At 34.9% G+C, this 17,187-nt stretch overlaps 1 protein-coding gene across 33 annotated transcripts in view; it reads left to right on the forward strand.

The window, feature by feature from the left end:
• Window positions 1-17,187, forward strand: part of LOC106177031 (uncharacterized) — a 64,995-nt gene that overhangs the window by 527 nt on the left and 47,281 nt on the right. For all 33 annotated transcript variants that reach the window (XM_087006208.1, XM_087006203.1, XM_087006210.1 and 30 more), the window contains exons 2-6: window positions 302-374; window positions 8,853-8,914; window positions 9,784-9,819; window positions 10,960-10,995; window positions 13,652-13,687. In XM_087006208.1, coding sequence (XP_086862334.1) covers window positions 302-374; window positions 8,853-8,914; window positions 9,784-9,819; window positions 10,960-10,995; window positions 13,652-13,687 — 243 coding nt within the window. The remainder of the gene's footprint in view (window positions 1-301; window positions 375-8,852; window positions 8,915-9,783; window positions 9,820-10,959; window positions 10,996-13,651; window positions 13,688-17,187) is intronic.

Here is a 17,187-nt window from a genome sequence, read left to right on the forward strand (position 1 = left end):
TTTGAACTCTGATGTGATTGCAGTGATGCACAGAGAAGTTTGAAATGTAACACGGGATGATTGAAATGCAAGTGAAAGCAGAGTGGCATGGAGTTGTGCTTTGAAATACACATGGTGTCAACATTAGATAAATATTTGGATCCTATTGAATATTTCAGCACATTTATTATAGAAATGTAAACATTAAATTAATGTGAAAGGATTGATGTTACAAGGCAAGATATGATTAATAAAAAAATCCTGAGATCTCATCAAGAATATACATTGAATTCTGTTCAATTATATTGTCTTTCCATTGCAGCATATGATGATTCATTTGGCTAAATCTCGAAAAGTAAGAGCCTCAGGTGAGGGGCAATGCTTATGCCCGCCAGGTAAGTCCTCACGTTTAGTGCACATTCTATACTCCCTTAATGTAGATTTAAGTAAGTTGAATTCTTTTTTATATGCTTTGCATGTAATTTAAACTAATAGACTATCTGTAGTTTTCAATAGTTACCACTTGACAAAAAGATAAGTGGATGATTAAAAGATAAAATGTATTTGACAGGACACCTGATCACTCATCCATCTCTTTGAATTAACTAAGTCGTGCATAAATTCTGTTTTTTAAAGTATAATCATCTTTCATGTATGTGATATAATATCATGTATTTACATTTTATGACATGTTAAACGAAAGGATCATAAAAGTAAGTTTAGGTTATGTAAAAAAAATGACAAAACAGTATAAAACTTTATAAACATTCTGATATAAACCTTCTGATGTAAATTTTGCATGTTATTCAATGTCACTGTATTTTTGTGTAGTGCTTTGTATTTTGAAGTTAAAAGGCAACATTTTGTCATACTGTTGTCACAGCATATAATATCCCCTTTTCTGTGTTAAGGGAATAATGATATTAAAGTGGGCCTAACCTGATAGGTGGTAGAGTGACATTTGAAAGAAGCTTGTACATTTTTAGGAATTCGTGCATAGCGGAGTTGATTAAGCTGCTAGTGTATCTCACCATCACTATTTCTTTTGCTTTTGAAAAAATGCTCAATATAGCGGCTGATTTTCCCCTTCATTGGGAGAGCTGACTGCACAGGATGGGGGTGGTGGCGGAGGGAGAATTATGAAACAAATATTAACTGTCTTTGTGCGATTCTATAATTTGATGCACTTTGAAGTTATTGAAAAGTAAATTTATACATGCTGTGGTAGCGCTAACACTCGCCAATTTAGCCAAATGCTAAAACTTACTTTAATTGGCTAAATAAAAAGGGCTTAATTTGACTTGTTTTAGTCAAATGATAACCATTTTGATTACAAATTGACAAAAAAAAGTGGCGATTTGGCTAAGCGAAAACTATTGCTACCACTACCCCAGACATGGTGCAGTTAACAGTGTGTTAGAATTTGATGACATGTGGTTAACATGAAACATTTCTAAATAAGGTCACACGAAGTTAAGATGTGTGATTAAAATATTTTGGAACAACTGCTGGACTGTAACTTGACATTAAAATGAGTTAAGATGATGGTCTTCAGTCCGTCTTCAGATTTATTTACACACCTGTTTATATGTTTACTCTAACTTAGAGATTCAGTTCTTAGATAAAAAATATCCCTTGAAAAACATTCTGAGCTCCAAATCTCTAAAGATCAGCCATGTTAGTTTTGTTATATTCTGAATTAAAATCAGACAAGGAACTGCACATGCAGACCACAGCCTAAATTCTGAGCTTATCTTTTTAAGTAGATAATGCCTTGTGCTGTAAATGAGCAAAACTGGAAAACATTACCAGTGTTTTTGAAAGACAACCTTTTTGTTATTTATTTAACATTAGAGTACCAGCAAGCTACCTTGTATCTATCCCCTCTTCACTGAGCATCAATTATTCTTCCCAAGCAAGCTTCTGTCAGAACCACACACTAATCAAGTAGGGGGAAGGTAAATTACATTATTTCATTACCAGTCCATACGCTTATGCTTAGCTATCCAATAGCTGCAGTATTGAAGTTTTTTCCCCCCCTTGGTGCTGCGTGAGTGTTTTATTATGGAAAGCAGTCTTCATTCACCAAGGTAATTTGCTTTTTGACACTACTTAAATGTACTGATTTACTCGAAAAAAAAAGACACATGGGTATTAGGATATAAGAAGATTTTCTGTGGAAGAAGCTAAGTGATAGATGATAGCATCAATAATCCTGATACTATCTGTCTGGTTAACCCCACTATCATAGCTAGAAGGGATTAAAGGAAGTGTTCATAATCCCAAAACCAGCATCCTTCTCTACAAGGAAATTAAAAGCATTTGGTAAAGTAAACATGATAGATGGGATGGTTTTACACTTCTCAGATCAGTGTAGGAAGGATAGGATGTTACCCCCTAGAAACATTGAATGAATGACCTCTAATCTTAGCCTTTGTGGTTTCAATATGGTCTTTTTCCACCATGTGGTATTCGCTTTATCTCATTCATTCCCTAGGGGAAATACTATGAGCTTATTGATTTTGATTTAAAACTTTGTATGCTTTCTATTTTGAGGTGCTCAGATCTATTTTCAAAATAAAAAAATATGAGAAAAGCAGAGCAGTTGCTTCAAAGTGTCAGTTTTGTAACCTTTTCTGTAGCATATATTCATTCCTGCAAATTTGATACAATTTTTTTTACATAAAAAAAACATTTTTTTCTACAGGTTTTGAAAACCCCATAGTACCCACAATGCTTTTAGACAAATTTCCTCATTCTACTCTTGGAGAATATATTTTAGGTTTAATTCCACAAATTGTTTTTGTGAGCTTATTGTAAGCTATACTGGTGGTATTATTCTGTGTGGGCTTTGGTTACCCCAACATGTAATGATAAAGTGTTAACAGCCAGAAACACATGGATGGGAACAGCCTTTCTGGAAAATGGCAGTCATAAAAATAAAACCGTCCTTATCTAGGCACTGGTTTGAAATCGCTAGGAAAGCTTCTTGCCCTTTGTAAATGGCTGATCAACAGGTTTATGTGACAGTATTATCTGTGGGTTGGATGATAATGGGTGTAAGCTTCATGGTAAAGGTTCAGAAATGGAGGGTCAGTTTACAGAACATAACTCTTACATCAGGTTAGAAAATACTGCACTGGAAGATAGAAGGCGGCGTCTGCTGGTTTTTTCTTTTCTTATTTATTAAGAGGTGGTGTTGTGTGTTAATGTTGTGGTTTACGTTAAGTGAACTTAATCCACACTTGTTGTGCTGGCGAAAGAATAAACTCAGATGTACAGAGTGCCAACAGAGAAAGCGGCAGTCCCAGTGAGCCCGTCTGTGTACTCTGGTTAATTCTAATCCAGTATCTTTGCCTAAGCCTAATTCTGACCTGTGGTTCTTATTCCACTATTCCATGTGATCTACAGCTGAACACACAGCTCTGCTCTGCTGTGTTTCTCAAGAACGGCAGTTCTTAAAGCAACCTTATTGTCCAGACATGTGGGATTGAATGGTGTGATAGTATCAGGGCTGTTCAAAAAACGCACAGTCCATTGACTCCAACCAGATGGTGTATCTCTAAGTTAATACATTTTTCTCATGATCTCCAGCATCACAATTAGAAATGCAAAGATACATAAATATTTTTTTCACATTTCTTCAGTCATGGTGGTTTGCATCAGCAGAGAGTAAAAGGAAGAGAGCATTTAGAAACTCATGGGATTTGTTAGAATAAATAGGATATCATATTTTGACATCTTTTACACTTAAAATTCCTCAGAATACAGCCCATGTAAGCTATAGATTTATCATGTATGTGACATTTGCTGTAAAAGCAAGCAGAAACATGGTCCTTTTCAGACCAGCAACTTTTCTGATCAATTAAGTTTTTGTTTAGCACTTAAGAGCTTTTAAATAGTTTTGACAAAAAAGGAATACTTGAATACTGCTTGTGACTAATTTGGGATATTTATATCATCTATTTATTAAACTTTATTGTGTCATGGTAAATTTAAAATGTATTAGTAAATTGAGCAACTTCAAGAAACTTTGAATTTTAGAAAACTATCAAAAAGTAAAAGCACTTTACAAAGTGATGGGAAAAAATTGTGGTCTGTAAATGGAATCATTTCTCAGTCCATTGTGGTCACAGTGAATATGATAAGTGTTGAAGTATAGCTACTTTGTGGTATAAAGTTAGTTTTAAATAGTGGTTTTGATAATCTTTCTTGGTGGGTGAGTTAGGGATAGGACACATCTTATCTTCACCTTCTAATTGAATCTTCCAAATGGGAGTTGAAGGCTTCATGTGATTTCTATGTATATCCGTCAGGAGACTGAAAAAAAAACAACATTTTCTGTTAGTCTCTGTAGTGTGGGATCCACAGTAGATGGTGCACGTAAATCAAGGAAATGGCAATTCCAGGGAAAGATCTGGGCTTAACTTGTAAATACTCTAGGCTGAGTGTGCTCCAAGCATAAATTGCAATTAAAGATAGATGTTCTGGCTTGCTTTATTTCACCATAAAATTCACCTTCAGAATACACACACTTCTCGGTGAAATGAATAATTGAACTGCTTGCAGACATGGTGGCCAGAAAAAAACAGCCATATTTTTGGATAATTTGTTACTGTCCAAACCTCACAGTCATTAAAGTGTAGTAGAGAGAATCTTAATAAGTTGCCACATCAATTTAGCAATTTTTTAGAGTAACAGATGTGATGCCTCACTGTAGTAAATTTATGTAGGAATATTGGTTCTGTAGAATGGTATTTTAGTAACCCCCTTGTAGCCATTGTTCACACACCAATTAATAATCTGATCTGTTCGTTAATATTGATTACCGAGTGAGATGTTGGAGGTTTTTTCCCAGAAAAGTGCACTGTTTATATTTGGTGAAAAGGTGTGAAAGCTGCAGGCCCTTGGAGCCCGGTTTACTTTCAGGTGGGTGCACTCTGTACTTAGCAGTTGAACAGGGCTAGGTGAACAGTTGGAGAACAGGTGTGAAAGGATTCAGATCTCTGTTAACAAGATGGGAAAACACCTTTGTTACATCAGGAAGCAGGATTTATAGCTATGGATCTGCTCCATTTGGTGAAGTTTTACCTACTAGTATATACCATAAATGCTGGAAAATATGTTTCAGAAAGTCTTTTTCTAATATCATGAAACCCTTTTTTTAGTAACCCCACATGAAGTAATGCTGGATCTAATTAAATTCATTTCATCCACATTCACAGATGAATTTGCGCATTCCTTTTATTAACTTTTCCATTTGTATTAGCTTTGTGGTTTTGAGGTATGAAGAGGATTCACACCAGCAGGGCCCTCTTAATCTTCCCTTAATGAAGTTGACTGAGTCCAAGATATCTCAGCCGTGAAACTTGCGAACATATCTGATAGCAGGGTGAAGAGCAGACAAATGAATTGGGTAAATTGGGTCCTCAAGCTGAGAGAATTTAGTTGGGAGTGACCAGTTTGATGATTTCATAGTCTTTTTGTACCATGTGTCTGATTATGAAAGACTCCGCAACTGCCACTAAGGCAGAAGAAAGCACCCCTACCCTTCCTTTTCAGGGCAGTGCATTGGACTATGGTGATGAGCATCTTTAGTATATTCTTGTGGGATCGGTAGGGTTCAGCGCTCCCACATGGGGGATAAAGAGCCCAAATTGGTCTCTACAGTATATGTGCATTTGCGTAGAAAAAGTCAAGAAGATTGACTTGGCATGGGAAAACTAAGGTTGTCAACAGCCTGACCCCATCCTCAATGTAAAAATGATGAGATTTTCAGAAAAATAATTTCTTCATTCTCATCCAGGTGCAGAAATAGGAAGAAATTTGAAAAAATAAGAAAAAAAAAACATTAATTTTGGACATTGAATTCATTCTTTTCCATCCTGGAAGGCATACTAGCTGAAAATATCTACTATTGCAGTTGTTTGTGTATATGGTTTTTTCACGTACAGTATATATCATAAAAGAAGTATCTGATCAGTGTTCAATTCCATCCCTATTCTATTCTATCTCTGATTTGATAGAGGCAAATTGGCCTGCCACATTAGAAAGGTCACTTTAATTTCCTTTAATTACCAGATTAAATGCCTAACTCAAAGGCTCTTGCAATAAAATACCTGTGATTTACAAAATGTGGAAAGGCATAATAAAAAGAAGGGATTTTTTTATTGAGAATTGCACTGTATACCTTACAAGGAAAGGAAACATTACTTTGATGCATACCAAGAAGGTTCACTATGACTGTATCCAGCATAATGTTTGTAGTTGATTTTGGGGTTTATGGATGTTGTCAGTGGTAGTAACCCCATCAACATGGTTTAGTATTATATTTTATTTGTTATGGATTATAGGGATGTATTTTGTTTTTTGGGATTCCCGGAACCACCTTTTCTTGGAATTTGAGTCCTTTTTATTTCTTTAGTAATTTGATTTTAATGATTACTGAAATCCGCCTGAAAATTCTTAGAATTTTTCCCCAGGTCAAGATGTACTTCTTGATTTATTCACATGATACAGTAAGCATTATCCGGAGCTGGCCAGATCCATGTTTATTATGGAAATGGATCAGTAAGAAAACTTGCCACCCTGAAGCGATGGGGGTTTACCTGAGAATCTATTAATTGAAGAGATTAAGTAGAGCGAGATTTAATTATGACCAGGTAGAATCAGCTGGAACCAGGGATAAATGGACCATTAAATGAAGTAACACATTCTTGGTGTTATGTATTATTCAGTGGATACTGTACTATGCTAGGAAAGTGGGAAGTTACTTATAGGGTGTTCTAACGTACGTGATCCTGTTCTTGCAACCATATCTGTGTACGTGACTGTAGCTTAGGCACATAAGTGTATAAGGGTCATTTCACGGTATTTTTTCCTTCCATGAAACTTTAAGATTTTGACCAAGAAAATAGAATTGTATACTATTATATTTGTAAGTCTGAAAAGAAAAAAGAGTTTTATCATGGAAAAGCGATGCCACAGAATGACCTAATAAAGTATGAAATATAAAGTTAATTCTGAAATAATTCACTTTGGAGTCCCTTTTGAGAGTGTATAACATTCAGTTGAATGGTCCATATATATATATATATATAGTTAAAACCAGCTGATGAAGTTGTGCTTAGTCAGCAACAGAACATATTCTTCAGAACCATCCTGTCTTGTTACTGCTGTCATCTTGAATAAAACGGCCTACCTTGCATTCTTATGATGTGGTTTCTTTGACAATTATGATTGATTTGAAGTGATCTATGGCAAAGAAATATGTACCCATGCTTCTGTGTACACTCTAAGAACATTGTGTCTGTTGCTATAGCAAATTATCAAATGTTCTTGCTCTGTTCACCAGGTGAGAAAGCTGTCAAAAGAGGAATTTCAAATCAAACTGAAGTTTTATGGAAAACAAACCAAGAAAAAACATATAAATGTAGAAATAACAGTGTTGTTTCAAAAATAAACAATTCTTTGGTATATATATATATATATATATATATATATATATATACCTAAAATAAAAACTAACTGAAAGCAAAAACTTGAATTAGGAAATAAAAGGGAAAGTTGACTACATTACCCCATGAGCCATGTAGTAATTTTTTTTGCTTACTATGTTTATTACGTTGCTGAAATTAAATTTCACAGGACCTGGTCATTTGAAATTCAATAAGTTACTTGTGTAAACCCCAATTTAGATAATTTTTTTTACTGGCAACACTTGCCCTCTCAGCCCCTTTGTGGTAAGGAAAACTGACCATCATTAGGAAATACAAAAGATCTCCCATGGATAAACATGTTTTGTTAGTCTTTCAAGTGTTTTTCTAACCATTGAAGCAACTTCAGAAGGAATGTAAGAGGATGGTTTATGCTGATTATACCAGGGAAATGGGGAGAGTTTAAAACGGGATATCCTCTCAGTTTTTAACTTTTTTTTAAAATAAAAATATTAATTTAATATAAGGTCATTATGTTTCTTATTCATAAGTTTTACCCAGAAATATGTATTTTTAAAACACCATATTTGTTGATCTTTGTGCCTGTACTTTTTTATTGCTGCAAACTTTTTATAGCCAGGATAAGAGTAATGAAGAGACTAATTTGACTGGAAGTGTGGAAAAGGTTGCAGCAGGGCCAAAAATCACACATAAAAAGTCTTAGTTTTTATTTCCAATGGTTTAGAAGAGTGGCCATGGGAGAAATATAGTAGTCAGGTCAAATTACCAACTTCATCAAGTTCCATTTGTGTAGATCTTTATCCAGAATCTCAGTTATTGTGCTTTACTGAACTAATGAAATTATGGCCCCAAATGGGTTCCCGCCATAATTCTATAGAGCATAACAAGCATAGACATTGCAATTGTTATTTGCATTAACGTAATTGATTTTAAAACACTGATACAGTGGTTAACTTATCATATAATATATGTATATCCCTCATAGGGGGTGTATTTGATATAATTTCCATTGGAAGTTGGCAGGAGACTTGAAGTTGAAGGATGTTCAGCATTCCCCAACATTAGAAGAAATTGTCTTACCACATGTTTAATAAAGTAATGAGATGTTGGAAATAAAGTAGTTTCAGAATAGTTTGCAGTATGATATGCCTTTCAACTTGATCTTTGATTTAGGTTTAAAGTCCTTACAGTAATGCTTTTTAACACAATACCATGAAACATTTAGTGCAAAAGCAGATTTAATTTTGTGGAAATTTCAGTTGCCTTAGTACATATAAATAAGATCTTTTATTTCAGCAAAAGTGATTGATATGTATTGATTTGGAGAAGATCACAGAAAAGAATGTGTTAATTAACATCACAGCTTTACAGCTTAAAATTCCTATGTTCAAAACTTTTAATTGAATTATCTTTCAGGAGAAAAAGGAGAAAAGGGCAGGATAGGCTATCCAGGTCAGAAAGGAGAGAAAGGTCCAGAGGTATGTTGATTTCATGCCAAACTTAATAAATAAATAAATAAATAAATAAAAAATGTATTTTTTTATTTATATAAAATCTTTGAGACCTGTAAAAGTAATAGGTCAGTGAAAGTCCCTTGTAAAATGCTTTGAAGGTGAACAAATTTATTTTCTTACAGATGAACCCAGTAATATGCTCCAAGTTCTTTTGTCATCTTTACTCAGTATTGTTTTTATAGTATTGTTATTATTATCATTTTTGAAATCATAAAGTTACTTTTTCTCATTGCTGTAGGTTAAAAGACTATCTGTTGCTTTCATGATATTTTGTTCAAAGATGAAATCTCTTTTCATATAAGGCCTGTGCATGGATCCTCAAACCCTAACCTTATTTCTGTCCCTCCCCCTCAGTTTTATCTCCCATTCCCTGTACCCAGTAACTTTGTTCATGACAGCATCTTTACATTGGGCAGATCCTTTTTTATGTTTAATTTGTTTGCATCAGCCCCCACTGGCAACTGGAAGTTTTTTACAGGAAGAACAGAAAATCCCAACAACTTGTTTCCAATTCCCTGTCAGACTACAAGTACCTTACATACAAATATTTACCTTCTGTTGCTAAAGAACTTTCAAATTACTGTCAAAACACTACATAAACTTGAGCTTAATTTCAACCAAAACACCTAAAAGCAACCATTTATAACCAGAATGTGCCTGACAGTTACAATTACTTTACTTTGAGTTTGACCTTGAGATCAGAATTGTATGAGGACCTTACAAAGTATGAAATAACAGTCTTTTGAAATAAAGTCACTTTGGAGACCCTTTTGAAGTGTGTAACATTGTGTGCATGATTGTAATCGAGTGCTGCACTTTGTTGTGTTTTCCAGGGCAAGAAAGGAGACACCGGACTCAGTGGCTTCCCGGTACCTGACACACTTTTATGTCTTTTTTTTTGTTGCTTCTCTGCTGATCTGATTTGCTGTGCTTTTGCTGATGTTGTGGGGTCAGGGCAGGGGTTATAACTGTGGATCTGTTTTAATTTAAAACTTTTTTCTGAACACAACTATGTTTCATTGCTGTTCAATCAATTCATCTGTTATATTAGTGAAAAGAAAGCAGCCTGTAGCCAGCAATTTGAAAAAGGGGTTTCTTTTTGTGAAAAGTGGCCCCCCCCTTTAATTTTTAACTTTAGAAATGTCACAGAAGTTACGTATCTGGATTTTTTCCAGACACAGGGACAGTTCTGTTGACACAGGCATGAAAAAATTGAAATGTTTATCTTAAATAACAGTGATTGCAGTTATGTGTCAGGCCCAACCCCACAAAATCATACTGTCTTTGTGGTCAGTCGTAGTCCATTTCATCTAGTTACTGACAATCATAGCTTGTTTTGGTATTCGCATTGTACCTCCTCAAAAGAGCTTCCATAGAAGAAGCCACATTTATGCAAATGATCCTGATTTATTAAAAAAACTGTGCTCATTTATAATTTGCATAGGTGATTCCACTGGGATCAACATAATGAAATGTCATTACTTATGCAAATGCAACTTTATATTAGTGAACCGAAGTATGTAACACTGCTAGTGTGTGTGGGCTGCTGGCGATCCACAAATGACAGCTTTGGCTTCCTTAGCAACGCAGCAGCTGTGGGGAGACATCAGGTTCTTCTCTTCTTCTGTTCCTTGCACTCTTTCCTTTTCTTTAATTTCATACTGGACTCATAATAACATGTTTAATTTTTGCCAATGACAAAAAAAAGATTAGATTTTGACTAAAAGTATAATGTGAAATTTAACAATTTTGTTTTTGCTTGCTTAATTTGTTGTAACAAAGCTCTAGGCTAATCTTTCTAAACTAATCTTTAGATCATTGGCTAAGATGAAGTGCTATGGTGGGCCCAGGTATTATAACCTATTAGTTTGATGTCAACTGATTTCTTACCTACTCCCCCAACATACAGGTCTCCCAGTGCTTCCTCTGTGAACAACAGAGAAGGTCTTTACGTTTTATATCAGTTACTCATTCTTTTCTTTTGTGGTTGCTACCTGTTCATATTTTAGGGACAAGTGGGTCTTCCAGGCTGGCCAGGCCCAATGGTAAGTCAAAATTATATTATATTATTTATTTATATATTTATAAGTTTATTATTTGTTTCATTGCTGTTATATTGGCTGATCTAACAAATGTACTGTTTATAAAGGAATAATGATAATGGTGATAATAATAATATGAAGAAGAAGAAGGAGAATTATTTTATGACCCCATTTCCATAGACGCCATTGGTCTACGTAGATCGATCATCCAACTCTGCAGGAAATCTTGTAATTGCAATCAGCTTAACTGAAAGATACCTTTTGTTTTCAATGTACTTGAATAATCACTAGCTTCTCGATATTCTACTTAACACCAGGGAGAAGTGTTTTAATCTGTTAAGATGATTGCAATCTGCGAGAATCCTCGCATCCTCGTAGAGTTGGGTCAATCCACGTAGACCAATGTTATATTCTACTTAACACCAGGGAGAAGTGTTTTAATCTGTTAAGATGATTGCAATCTGCGAGAATCCTCGCATCCTCGTAGAGTTGGGTCAATCCACGTAGACCAATGTTATCTGTGGAAATATAGCCCATAATGCAACTTTTCCCTTTTTTTTTCAATAGTTAACATCCAATACAAATAAAAATTTGAAAACTGTAAGAAATTAAACAAAAAGAAAAACAGAAAAGGAAGAATCAAAAAAAAAAAACTTTTGATGTATGAACTTTGTTTAAGAAGATAATGAGAAAAAAAAGACGAAAATATCCAAAGGAGACATAAAGGGGGGGGAGCACTCTTTGTTTAAAAAAAAGGAGCTTTATTTTTAAAAAAACGTGGTTGCAAAGGTTGATGGGATTTATCTAAATGTTTCTGCGTGTCTTCAACTTATAAAAAAGTGTTGAGGTAATAGGCATAATTTGTTATCAGCACAGAAGTCGGGCTTCTTCCATGATGTTCACCTCATAGGTGAACTGGGAGATAAAAGGAATGTATTGAAATACAAGACTTCAGAGAAGCCTTTATGCTTACCTTTTCCACCTGTTGATTACTGTCAACCCAATCATGGTGTTCCTTTTTAACCAGAATGACTTTAGCCCATCATATCCTTTAACAGTCCATAAACTTCCTGTAATTTTGATTGTAACATGTCAGCTTAGCTGTTGGTCTGTTAAGAGATGATATTGGAAAAAAAGTCTTGAAAATAATTGATGCTTTGAAGTATCCAGTTTTTTTTACAATAAAGATACCAATTTTATCACCCTTTCTTTATGTTACCAACCATGAGTAAAATTGTTAAATTGTGGCTATTGTGAAAAGTTTGTTAAGGTAGATGAGAAAAATGAGAAGGAATTAACTGTCAGCAAGTTGAGGTGCGGCCTCACCAAGTCCTATAATGACAAAGCATGCCTCTGTGTCACCCGGGGTAAACAGCAGTCTACAGTTTGGTAGTGTTTAGGCACAGAAATGCAGACTGGAACCTATCTGTTCTCAAATTCCTTCAAGTGTCAGGATAATGAAACCTTAAAAAGTACAGAGGCTAATGGGAATGGACAATTGCATTCCATAATGTCTTTGCAGAGTTAACTTTGTTTCATTCTTACTACCCTTGATCTCTGTCCATATGTTCTATAAACAAATTCTTAAACACCATGTATGTATATATTGTAGCTGTCCACTTATTTGTCCTTGTCATCTTTATTTCTGAACCACTTTGTGTTGTCAACCCTGTTTAACAGACTTCATATCTTGTATGTCTTTTTAGCAGTATATTTCATGTCATCAGTGTCTCAAATTTCAAAATTTAAAAAATCTATAGCAAATCAAAAGGATTTATTCTCAGTTCGGAGGCCCCAGGAGTGAAAGCAGATCAAATTTTCGAATGTGCTCAATGGATTTTATGATACTTTTGGTATAATTATCTACCTTGGAATGTGTTAATTTCATCAGTGCAAAACATGGCTGTGTCGATGTCATCTTTATTATTAGTGGATCTATTCCTCCATCTATTAGACCCCATTTCCAGAGATTAGATCGATCTACTTTAGATCGACCTAACTCCCTGGGGGTTCACGTTAAATAGCTGTCAGCCGAGTGGACACGAAAGTTAATTACCCCCTTACAGCTTGTAGTAGACGGGACGGACATTTAAGCCGGATTATCTGACAGTAATCTAGTGAGACTCCCCGCGGGGATAGATCGATCTAAAAGCTCTGGGAATACAGCCTTAGTGATAAACTGACGGAAAAATGAAAAAAAAACTCGCTATACCTTGTCTTGTTTAGAAGTATGTGATGTCATTACGGTCACTGAAAAATTGAGATTTTGCAGGGATTGAAGTATTTTGGTAAAACAAAAGCAGTTTTCTTCCTGGGGGAGGAAGTAGTTTATAAACAATTGAAGCCCAAATAATCAAGCTAGAAGTTCTGTAACTATTGCACACATGTCTGGTAACACTTATCAAACACAGAAAAACCAGCAAGCAACAAGTGCCACCTCTCAAGTGCACTTCTTTTTTTCTCAAAAGACCAAATATTAAAAAACATAGTTGACCTGTAAATCATGTAGCCCTGTTTTGTGCTAGAAATGTGAATTTGATTAATTATATAAACAGTTGAAATCGTACTTTAGTGTAAGTTTGTGTGATGACTTTCTCCATACATCTTAGCTATCTGTATACCAAACTGTATGACTGGATGTTTCCTGTTTAAATTTCAGGGTCCAAGGGGATTCAAGGGGGACAAGGGCGAAATGGTAAGAATTTATTACTTCTTATTGATTTACGGAATTGCCAAGTTTGCATTACTCAAGATGCTTAGATCTTATGTCTTATTAGCAATAGATTATGGTAATTGCTCGATCTTTTCAATGGGGGGAGAATTTTACAGATGCTGTATTTTTAAGCCATAATTTTGAAAAATTAGAATATTCCTATTAAGTGATAGCAACAAAATGTAAAAGTAGGCTACTCTATAGTGCTATTCTATGCAGTAAAAGCACCACAAATGCTATGTAGAGATACAGTTTTTGTGATTATAAAATTATGTTTCTGTAAGTTTGAAAATTTTTGCCCATTGAAAAGATCGAGTAATTATAATGACACTTTTTAAACAATGGGAGTCTGTCCTAAATTATGCTTAGAATATTCATGAATAAGTTGGCAACTCTGGATTTAAATCGGTTATTTTACAAAATTGATTTCATAAAAGAAATTATCCCTTATTCAGACAAAATAAAATGATTTACAGGTATTTAGTTTCCCACTCAGCTAGGCACTAAGCACCCATGTCAGGTATGCGGATCAGATCGGAAAAATGCTAAGAAATAAGGAAATGTTTGATGTAATGATTTTCCCATTCCTCCATGTTCTTTCAGTAGAAGGTGAACATTTTTAGGGGATCAAAGTTCCTATCTTGATAATATCTGTGCATTTATCAGGTAATGCCTCGTATACAGCCAGGTTACACTGTGTTATTCCGAGCAGCAAGATCTTTTGCAACACAAATGTTGCATCTTATTTATCTTGTCAGAATATATGCTGTGAAAATGATTAAAAGAAAAACTATATAGCTTATACATATTTAACCCATGGTCATGCTTTGGGATTTTGGTTATAAGCTTTTTTTTTTCATTGATTGCTGAATCTTTAGTATGATTGCAATATAAGACACAGGTCTGTTCTTTTATAATTTGACAAGAAAAGAATAGATGAAAGTAAAATCTTGCTTTTTTTTTCATTTGAAGACCCATGCCAAATTTCAGTTGGCACTAATTGCATAGTAACACATACTGCATAGTAATAAAATTATTGGACAGTAAGAAAACAGATGATCACCACCCCAACAAGTGTTGTAAATAGAAAAAAAAACTTTGAAGGAATTTCTGTAAGCAACAAGACAATATCATGAAAGATCCATGAACATTACTATAATGAAATTTGTTTTATTATAATATTGATGAAGAGAAACTCTTCTAGCAGCCCAACATACCAGGGGCCCTATACCAGCTCTTGTCACTACTTAATTCTAGTTATAAAAACTCCTGTTGGTACTGCTGTTAAAGATACTACAGCAAGTTATTTGGAAAGACTCCAATCAATGTTGCTGTGCAAGACATACCAAGTGTTGTTAAAAAAAAAAGTTAAGTCTGCTGTTTGAAATACTGCAGGTTTAGTTGTAAAACCCCAGTTAAGGCTGCTGAGCTACAGTGGCAAGAGAATCATAAAGCTGTCATCATCCAAACATTTGTCTATAGCAATCCGCCTGAACTAGAGTTAATGATGGATAAAGCTGTCTCATTCTGGCAGACAGCATACCAAGAATCTGATAAGATGCTCTGATGGGGTTGTCAGGAACAATTGAAGGGAGTCCAGGCTACAGTCTGGCTACAGGTCAATGAGTGCACTGCTGATCGCTACCCACTGTCTGTATAATGAAGAGACAACATATCAATTTACAAAGCTAGAAAATATATGGTAAACTATCAGTACAAAAAATAAAGGGGGGGGGGCTGATACTCTTCATGCTCTTTTGGTCCCATAGTAAAGTAAGCAGGAGCCAAAGGAAAAAGCTAACATAGTAATTGAATCGTAACATGTTTTGCTCTGCATTCCAAAACCCTGCATCCTGCCTTGTTGGATTCAATTTGTTTCAGCAGGGTTTAAGTAAACTTGGAGATTGAGGTCCATCTTACACAAGATACTTGCAGTAATACAATGCCCTGACCATAGCTGTTATTCTATGTGATGTATATTAAAAACATGCATGTGTAGCACTGGATATGTTAGTTAATAACTGTTTCCTGTCGTTACTTGTATCATGTATTGGATTCAGTCTTAGCACATTTAGGTAGTAGTATGAAACGGTTTTAGTTTAAGGTAGAGAGTATAGCACTACATAAAAGAATAGACTTTTTACTTTTACTTATTACGTAAAAAGAAAGGAAAAAAAAAACATGCTTTGTATAGTGAATGATGCCGTTGGCTTTAAACAAAATGTTGACTGAGAGCATTTGTATGTTTTTGTAGCAATTTTTGGATGGGGGTAGATATTAACTTTGGCATGTTTCCTGTGATGGGTGCTATATATCCACCACCTTTTATGATTATTCAACATTTATAATTTGCTGATTTAAATGTTGATTAATTTCAGCAGTTTTTATCTTTCAGGCTTGACTTCAGATGTAACCCCATGCTCCCCATCATATAATCTTAAAACTGTGAAAAATTTTCTGGAATTCTAATCAGTGAATGATAAAATACTCGTACTGAATGTGTTTAGCTATTTTATAGTGAAAGAGATTCACAGACAGAATAATAAGGATGTGTTTCCTTTAACTTATCTGTCAAGAAATCATTGACACCTTATGAAGATGATCCTTCTTGAACTTCCTTGCTGATAATTTCTTGTGAGTCTTATGAACACCCAGATTTTGCTGAAGAAACATTTGAAAATTGTGTCTACTTCGAAGGTTACTGAAGATGATACAAAGAGCACATTTCCTTTAGAGAGATTTTGAGTGTGTGTTGCTTTTGTAATGCTAAATAGAGGGCAGTTTATCTTGCTCTTGCTTCACATATGAGAATTACTATTTCTACTTTGCTCATGGTAACCTTTTGCTCCTCCTCTTTTGACTTTCGTCCTCTTCAATGATTTTATTGAACTTTATCACAGCCAAGCAAATAGCTATGATGTGATTACAAGTAACAGATCAGAAGGTGCCTCTGGCATAGATGAGGTTTTAGGGAGTTGATTGGCAAATCTTTCTGACAATTATTGGCATCACTGTCTATCCTGGGTCTCAGGCCTGTAACCAGCAATTTTAAAGGGATGGTTCTTTGCTAAAAAAAAATACAGCTTTTTGGTCCTTTATTTGGCTCAACTTGGGAAATGTATAGCACCTGGTTCAAGCTTTATTCAGAGTTTATCTTTTGCAGCCAAAAGGGCCATGTTTTTCATTCCCCCTTCCCTACAGGGGCTGGTTGCACTAAAAACATGAAGCAAAAGCTGGTCTGAACTGAAAGGCACAAAATGGTAGTCCTTTTTTGGCTTTGTCTCCAATGAAAGCAATCACCAATGTCAAGACAATTATGATTTAGTCTGTGACCTTATTTTAGACCAAAAAAAAAGGAAACTTAAGTAAAATAGGTTTTTGGCTAAGATCCTCAGCTAGATTTGTGAATTAAGATTCTTTGTCAAACAAGACTCTAACTGATGAACCGAGTTAGTTCAGTTCCTTATCTACAGTAGTTTTAG

Source organism: Lingula anatina, chromosome 2 (genome assembly GCF_051362555.1).
Source record: "Lingula anatina isolate TDL-2025a chromosome 2, LinAna3.0, whole genome shotgun sequence".
Classification (NCBI taxonomy): Eukaryota; Metazoa; Brachiopoda; class Lingulata; order Lingulida; family Lingulidae; genus Lingula; species Lingula anatina.